Genomic DNA, 8,382 nt, shown 5'->3' with positions numbered 1-8,382 from the left:
CAGGATGGTCTCGATCTCCTGACCTCATGATCCGCCCGTCTCGGCCTCCCAAAGTGCTGGGATTACAGGCTTGAGCCACCGTGCCCAGCCGGCTTTAAGAATTTAAAGATAAAGCCCTTGAAAAGAGCTGATAAAACATTAGCTACATGTATGAACCAAAATCATTGCTGTTACTAGACTGAATTCTGAGTTTCTTTGAAGATAAAGCACAAGATGAAATACTGAGTCATTTGACTCATAAAAAGATTTGCAGGTCCCTCCCCAGCACTGGTCATTAGTAAACATCAACTCTTACTTTGGTGAAACTCACTGTTCTGGCAGGAGCAAGGTGTGGGTTATAGGCAGATGCACCTTAAGTCCTCTAGCAGCTTCTGCGGACCACTAAAGTTGCCATTTCAGTGAAATATTTTGAGAACAGACTTTTTCTTTTTTGAGACACGGTCTTGCTCTGTTGCCCAGGCTGGAGTACAGTGGCACAATCATGGCTCACTGCAGCCTCAACCTCCCAGGCTCAAGTGATCCTCCCACCTCAGCCTCCCAAGTAGCTGGGATTACAGGCGTGCGCCACCAGGCCCAGCTAATTTTTGAAATTTTTGTAGAGATGGGTTTTTGCCATGTTGCAGATGCTAGTCTTGAGCTCCTGGTCTCAAGTGATCCTCCCACCTCAGCCTCCCAAAGTGCTGGGATTACAGGCGTGAGCCACTACGCCTGGCCAAGGATAGACTTCTGGAAATTTTTTTGTACCTCTTCAAAAAGTAAATTATGATATAAACGAACAAATAGAAAAGTCACTAAACTACAGAATTTGTCAAATTTTGTCATTCATCAAGCTTGCATAAAGTAGATACCCTACTGTGAATTAATTTTTTTGTTTTCTTTTTTTTTTTTGACACGGAGTTTCACTCTTGCTGCCCAGGCTGGAGTGCAATGGCACGATCTCGGCTCACGGAAACCTCCGCCTCCTGGGTTCAAGCCATTCTTCTGCCTCAGCCTCCCGAGTAGCTGGGATTACAGGCATGTGCCACCACACCCAGCTAATTTTGTATTTTTAGTAGAGATGGGGTTTCACCATTTTTGTCAGGCTGGTCACAACTCCCAGCCTCAGGTGATCCACCCACCTTGGCTTCCCAAAGTGCTGGGATTACAGGCGTGAGCCACCGTGCCTGGCCGACTGTGAATTAATTTTATCAATAAAAGAAAATATGAATGTCCAGGCTGGGCAACATGGTGATACCCTGTGTCTACAAAAACTAAAGATTAGGCAGATGCGGTGGTACACACCTGTGGTCCTGGCTACTTGGGAAGCTAAGGCAGGAGGATTGCTTGAGCTCAGGAGACTGAGGCTTCAGTGAGCCGTGTTCACTCCACTGCACTCAAAACATACATAAAGGCCAGGCATGGTGGCTCATGCCTGTAATCCCAGCACTTTGGGAGGCCGAGGATTTTATACACACACACACACACACACACACACACACACACACACACAAATTTGGTTGGGTGTGGTGACCTCAAGATCACTTGAGGTCAGGAGTTGGAGATCAGCCTGGCCAACATGGTGACACCCCGTCTCTACTAAAAATACAAAATTAGGCTGGGTGTGGTGGCTTATGCCTGTAATTCCAGCACTTTGGGAGGCCAAGGTGGGCAGATCACGAGGTCAGGAGACTGAGACCATCCTGGCTAACACGGTGAAACCCCATCTCTACTAAAAATACAAAAAATTAGCCAAGTGTAGTGGTGGGTGCCTGTAGTCCCAGCTACTCAGGAGGCTGAGGCAGGAGAATGGTGTGAACCTGGGAAGCGGAGCTTGCAGTGAGCCGAGATCGCACCACCACACTCCAGCCTGGGTGGCAGAGCAACACTCCATCTCAAAAAAAAAAAAAACAAAATTAGCCGGGCATGGTAGCACACACCTGTAATCCCAGCTACTCGGGAGGCTGAGACAGGAGAATTGCTTGAACCTGGGAAGCAGAGGTTGCAGTGAGCCGAGATCGTGCCATTGCACTCCAGCCTGAGCGAGAAAGTGAGACTTTGTCTCAATACTTGGGAGGCTGAGGCAGGAGAATTGCTTGAACCTGGGAGTCGGAGGTTGCAGTGAGCCGAGATCGTGCCATTGCACTCCAGCCTGGGCAACAAGAGTGAGACTTCATCTCAAAAAAAATAAAAATAAATTATATATATACATATACACAAATGTGATCATTCTCATAAACTAGCTGCCATGGACCAAGTGACAAGATCAAATCCCATTATGGAAGTTCCCACCACCAATTACTGTGACAACACTGGGATACTCATTCCTAGTGACAGAGCAGGTTGTCACAGTGCATTGGCCAAATACACAACTGACAGCCAAAGACAGAAAAACTGTTTCTGTATCACTGATCAGTTGATCAAGCAACAAGATTCATCTGTTCAGCTCTTTACCCACACTTCACCTATGAGAGAACAGCACACCCAGGTAGTTTCTTTACTAACTAAATGGACAAGGACCAGAAAAAACACCTTTTCCTCAGAATCATTCACTGCAGACAATCAACAAAACCCTGTTTTATGCACTACCCCAGGAAGGGGACAGCCTGGAGAACCCATTTTGTCTTGGTTTTGCTACAATGAACTATTACCTAAATTGAATTCCCCTTTGGAGGCCAACTGAAGATTCACCATTTAGTAGCTGGTCCTCCGTATCTGTGGGTTCCGCTCAGCAGAGTCAACCACAGATGTAAAATATTCAGGAAGAAAAGCCAGTAAAGAATAATAATACAGGCCGGGCACGGTGGTTCACACCTGTAATCCCAGCACTTTGGGAGGCCGACACAGGCAGATCAGTTCCAGACCAGCCTGGCCAACATGGTGAAACCCCGTCTCTACTAAAAATACAAAAATTAGCCAGGCATGGTGGCACACGCCTGTAATCCCAGCTACTCAGGAGGCTGAGGCAAGAGAATTGCTTGAACCCAGGAGGCGGAGGTTGCAGTGAGCCGAGATCATGCCACTGCACTCCAGCCTGGGCAATAGGACGAGACTCCGTCTCAAAAAAAAAAAAAAAAAAATTAGCCAGGTATGGTGGCACATGCCTGTATTCCCAGCTATTCAGGAGGCTGTGACAGCAGATTCACTTGAACTTGGGAGGCAGAGGTTGCAGTGAGCTGAGATGGCGCCTTTGCACCCCAGCCTCAGCAAGAGAGTGAGACTCTGTCTCATAAATAAATAAATGACAATACAACAACAAATACAAATTAAAAGCCACACAGTACAAGTATTTACATAGCATTTACATTGTATTAGGTACTATCAGTAATCTAGAGATGATTTAAAGTATACAGGAGGATGTGCATAGGTTATATGCAAATGCTACGCCATTTTTAGCTGAGGACTTGGGCATCCATGTATTTTGGCATCTGCAGGGGATCCTGGAACCAATCCCCCTATAGAAGACGATATGCCAAATCCAAAGTTTTTGGAAAAAAAAGCAATCTATTCCTATAACAAATTACTTGAACATAAGTAACACATTTCTGAAGCTGGTAGCCAGTTCTGGTTGAGTCAGTGTGGGCACCATAGGGAAATGTGATATTTGGTTCCTGGGAGGAAAAATGTCAAATTAGTCTCCAGAGATTTTAGATCCTATCACCCACTCTAAATAAAACTTCCTGGTGGATGTTAAAGGATTCAGGTTCTGATGGCCCCTCCATTCCTTACCCCCCTCTGAGCAGCAATAAGAAAACAAAATATGAGAAGGGAGAAGCAAAAGAGCCCCTACACCTCACCCTAAAATGACCCAGCACATGTCCAGCCACCTCTTCAGTAGCCCTCTTAGAGCTGGTTGGGCATTTGTGTGTGTGTGTGTGTGCGTGTGTGCGTGTGTGTGTGTGCTATCAGACACAGACCTGGAAGGGAAGGCCCCTAGAGATGGACCCATTTAGCCCTCTCGCTTTACAGAGGAGAGGCCTCAAGAAGGTGAAGCGATTTGCTGCTGTGCGGAACTAAGAGGACTTAGATCTCATCCCAGCAAGTGAGCACTCCCCCCACCGCTCAGCCTCTGAATATCTTTGAAGTGGGTAATTGCAGTTCTGCTTCCCTAGAAAGAGTACAGTAGGAGGTCTTGTCTCAAGAGACTGTCCAGTTTTAGTGTTATAATAAAAGGCTTAAGGCATCAGGCCTATAGCAGCCAGGAACAAGGAAACTTGGAAGAACAAGTTCTTATCTCTGAAGAATTTGATTCCCTAGTTTTCCATTGTCTGGGAAATAGATGACCAGTGGTATAAGAAAAGAACAGGCCGGGCGCGGTGGCTCAAGCCTGTAATCCCAGCACTTTGGGAGGCCGAGACGGGCGGATCACGAGGTCAGGAGATCGAGACCATCCTGGCTAACACGGTGAAACCCCGTCTCTACTAAAAAAATACAAAAAAAAAAAAACTAGCCGGGCGAGGGGGCGGGCGCCTGTAGTCCCAGCTACTAGGGAGGCTGAGGCAGGAGAATGGCGTAAACCCGGGAGGCAGAGCTTGCAGTGAGCTGAGATCTGGCCACTGCACTCCAGTCCGGGTGATAGAGCGAGACTCCGCCTCAAAAAAAAAAAAAGAAAAGAACAAAAGATTGCAACAGTTTAAAATTAGACATTTTAAAAACCAATATAGGCTGGGTGAGGTGACTCATGCTTGTAATCCCAGCACTTTGGGAGGCCAAGCCGGGTAGATCACTTGAGGTCAGGAGTTCGAGGCCAGCCTGGCCAACATGGTGAAACCCTGTCTCTCTTAAAAATACAAAAAATTAGCCAGGCATGGTGGCACGTGCCTATAGTCACAGCTACTTGAGAGGCTGAGGCAGGCTGGGCGACAGAACAAGACCCTGTCTCAAAAAAAAAAAAAAAATTGTGGCACACCAGTGCTGTGGAGTTTCTGGCTTTGAAAACCTAAATTAAAAACATGGCAAAAACATAAAAAAAGGAGCCAGGCACGGTGGCTCACTCCTGTAATCCCAGCAATTTGGGAGGCTAAGGCGGACAGATCAACTGAGGTCGGGGGTTTGAGACCAGCCTGACCAACATGGAGAAACATCATCTCTACTAAAAATACAAAATTCGCCGGTGTGGTGGTGCACACCTGTAATCCCAGCTACTTGGGAGACTGAGGCAGGACAATTGCTTGAACCCGGGAGGCGGAGGTTGCCATGAGCCAAGATCATACCATTGCACTCCAGCCTGGACAACAAGAGTGAAATTCCGTGTCAAAAAAAAAAAAAAATCCACAAAACACACACACACACATGCACGTGCGCACACACACACACCAAGATTATGCTCTAATGCTTTTTTATGCAAAGTGTGATTCCTGTTTGAGCAGCCCGTCACCCAAAAACTGGTTAGAAATGCAGGATCTATGGCCCCAGACCCACCCAACCAACTGAATCAGAATCTGCAATTTTTTTTTTTTTTTTTTGAGACGGAGTCTTGCTCTGTTGCCCAGGCTGGAGTCCAGTGATGGGATCTCAGCTCACCGCAACCACCACCTCCCAGGTTCAAGTGATTCTCCTCCCTCAGCCACCCGAGTAGCTGGGATTACAGGTGCACGCCACCACACCCAGCTAATTTTTGTATTTTTGGTAGAGACGGGGTTTCCCGATGTTGGCCAGGCTGGTCTCCAACTCCTGACCTCAGGTGATCCGCCTGCCTCAGTCTCCCAAAGTGCTGGGATTATAGGCGTGAGCCACTGCACTCAGCAGAATCTGCATTTTAACAAGATCCCCAGATGACTGTATGCACACTGAAGTTTGAGAATCATGCTCTAATAAGTGCGGGAGGTGGAGGTGACAATTTTGTGTATGATTATTTTTAAAATATATGTGGTCAAGAATTGGAAGGTACTTGGCAAAATAAAAACAGCTTAAATGGAGGTAAACCCTCTTTCCCACACAAAGTGCCTGGCCAGCTGTAGGTCCTCAAGGCAGCTGTTAGGGAGGCAACACTGCTGTGAGGGTTTCTTTTTCTTTTTTTAAATGCATTCCTGAATGTTCTTGTTAAATCACATTTAACAAATGTTTGGAAACTCAAAAGATAAATGAACATGTTGCACTTCTTTTTAAACCAGACATTAAAACTGGTTAACTTACTGTTTTCCTTTTTGCCTCAGCTATCAGGAATCAGAGTTAAATTTAATGCTCAAGACAGTAATACTATTAGCCTAGCTTTTTTGAATATTTTTCTATGACTTTTATTTTCTATTTTATTAGGTTTTCTAGTATGTTTCTTACAACTCACTTAAAAATTCTTTTTGAAGGCTGGGCGCAGTGGCTCAAGCCTGTAATCCCAGCACTTTGGGAGGCCGAGACGGGCGGATCACGAGGTCAGGAGATCGAGACCATCCTGGCTAACATGGTGAAACCCCGTCTCTACTAAAAAATACAAAAAAAACTAGCTGGGCGAGGTGGCGGGCGCCTGTAGTCCCAGCTACTCGGGAGGCTGAGGCAGGAGAATGGCGTAAACCCGGGAGGCGGAGCTTGCAGTGAGCTGAGATCCAGCCACTGCACTCCAGCCTGGGCGACAAAGCGAGACTCCGTCTCAAAAAAAAAAAAAAAAAAAAATTTTTTTTGAAAATAAGGGTCCAAATTACAATTATGACTTCTAAAAACAGCCTATTCTTGTGTGCCAGGCTCCACAAAACATAAATTTGTGAAACTAACTACCTGCCTGTTTTAAATTATTTCTTATTTCCCTGATCTTTTTTCACCTCTCAAGACACAAGTAAGGCCAGACGCGGTGGCTCATGCCTGTAATCCCAGCACTTTGGGAGGTGGAGGTGGACAGATCACCTGAGGTCAGGAGTTCGAGACCAGCCTGGCTAACATGGTGAAACCACGTTTCTACTAAAAGTACAAAAAATTAGCCAGGCATGGGGGCACGCACCTGTAATCCCAGCTACTCGGGAGGCTGAGGCAGGAGAATGGCTTGAACTGAGGAGGTGGAGGTTGCAGTGAGCCGAGATCACGCCATTGCACTCCAGCTTAGGCAACAAGAGCAAAACTCCATCTCAAAAAAAAAAAAAAAGACACAAGTAAAACTAAAGGTTTCCTGTTTGCTCCACAGTGAAGGTCTCAGAGGCCAAATAGCTCCTGCCCCAGTGGGGTGTTGTTTCTCTCTACCCAGGCAGCATCACAGCCTTACAGCCCAGTCCCTAGTGTCACGCTGCCTGAGGATTCAGTAAGGAAGCAGAGAACCCCAGCCCTTCTAAGGACACGCAGACCACCCTCCCATAGAATTACTCACCGACCCTTCAGCTGCTTCACACCTCCTCTGTAATGAAGGAGAGAACAGTATATGTTACTACCAAGCCTCGTTTTCAGGATAATTTCCTGCACACTACTCCATCTCCAAACTCCATCAGATTCCTCTTACTCTCAAGAAAGCTTGCACTTTTTTCTTCATATCATTTATCAGCTTGTAACTGTATTGCATGATTTTCTCCCTTACCAGACCGTAAGCTCCAATTGAGATTGCCCTTAACCACAGTACTTCCAGTGCCTAAAGGCATTGTTCAGCAACTGGGGCACATTAGCTGTTATCAGTTGGGCAGATGGGTGATGTAGAAAACAAATATGGCCCGATGCAGTGGCTCACACCTGTAATCCCAGCACTTTGGGAGGCTGAGGAGGGTGGATCATTTGAGACCAGGAGTTCGAGACCAGCCTGGCCAACATGGTGAAACCCCATCTCTACTAAAAATACAAAAAATTAGCCAGGCATAGTGGCAAGTGCCTGTAATCCCAGCTACTTGGAAGGCTGAGGCAGGAGAATCGCTTGAACCCAAGAGGCGGAGGTTGCAGTGACCCCAGATCATGCCACTGCACCCCAGCCTGGGTGACGACAGAGCAAGACTTTATCTCAAAGGAAAAAAAAAAAAAGGTGAAAATACTGGAAAGACAGAAAGGAGAGAGAACTATCAGACTTGCTACTGTGGCATCAAAAAAATAAATAAATAAGGGAGAACTAATTTATTAATCGCTTGCAATGTGCAGGCATTGTTAGTGCTTTATATGTGCTATGGGATCCTCAGCACAATCCCTTTTTTTTTTAATTAATATAATTCACTAACAAGCTGGGTGCAGTGGCTCACGCCTATAATCCCAACACTTTGGGAGGCCAAGGTGGGCACCAGGAGTTTGAGACCAGCCTGGGCAACATGGTGGAACCCCGTCTCTACAAAATTTTTTTTTTAGAAAAAGCCAAGTGTGGTGGTATGGGCCTATAGTCGTAGCTATTCAGGAGGCTAAGATGGGAGGATCACTTGAGCCCAGGAGGTGAAGGCTGCAGTGAGCTGCAGTGAGCTGGGATCATGCCACTGCACTCCAGCCTGGGTGACAGGGCCAGAATCTGTCTCAGAAAAA

The 8,382-nt window shown here is 46.4% G+C and overlaps 1 protein-coding gene across 1 annotated transcript in view; it reads right to left on the bottom strand.

The window, feature by feature from the left end:
• Window positions 1-3,533: 3,533 nt before the first annotated feature.
• Window positions 3,534-8,382, bottom strand: part of LHFPL5 (LHFPL tetraspan subfamily member 5) — an 18,356-nt gene continuing 13,507 nt past the window's right edge. The window contains exons 3-4 of the mRNA XM_017870043.1: window positions 7,265-7,291; window positions 3,534-3,587 (exon numbers count right to left, since the gene is read on the bottom strand). Of these exons, the coding sequence (XP_017725532.1) occupies window positions 7,281-7,291 (11 nt within the window). The 3' untranslated portion in view covers window positions 3,534-3,587; window positions 7,265-7,280. The remainder of the gene's footprint in view (window positions 3,588-7,264; window positions 7,292-8,382) is intronic.

This window comes from Rhinopithecus bieti, unplaced genomic scaffold (assembly GCF_001698545.2).
Source record: "Rhinopithecus bieti isolate Rb0 unplaced genomic scaffold, ASM169854v2 scaffold_4553, whole genome shotgun sequence".
NCBI classification, from domain to species: Eukaryota; Metazoa; Chordata; class Mammalia; order Primates; family Cercopithecidae; genus Rhinopithecus; species Rhinopithecus bieti.
This window is presented reverse-complemented; position numbering and strand designations above follow the sequence as displayed.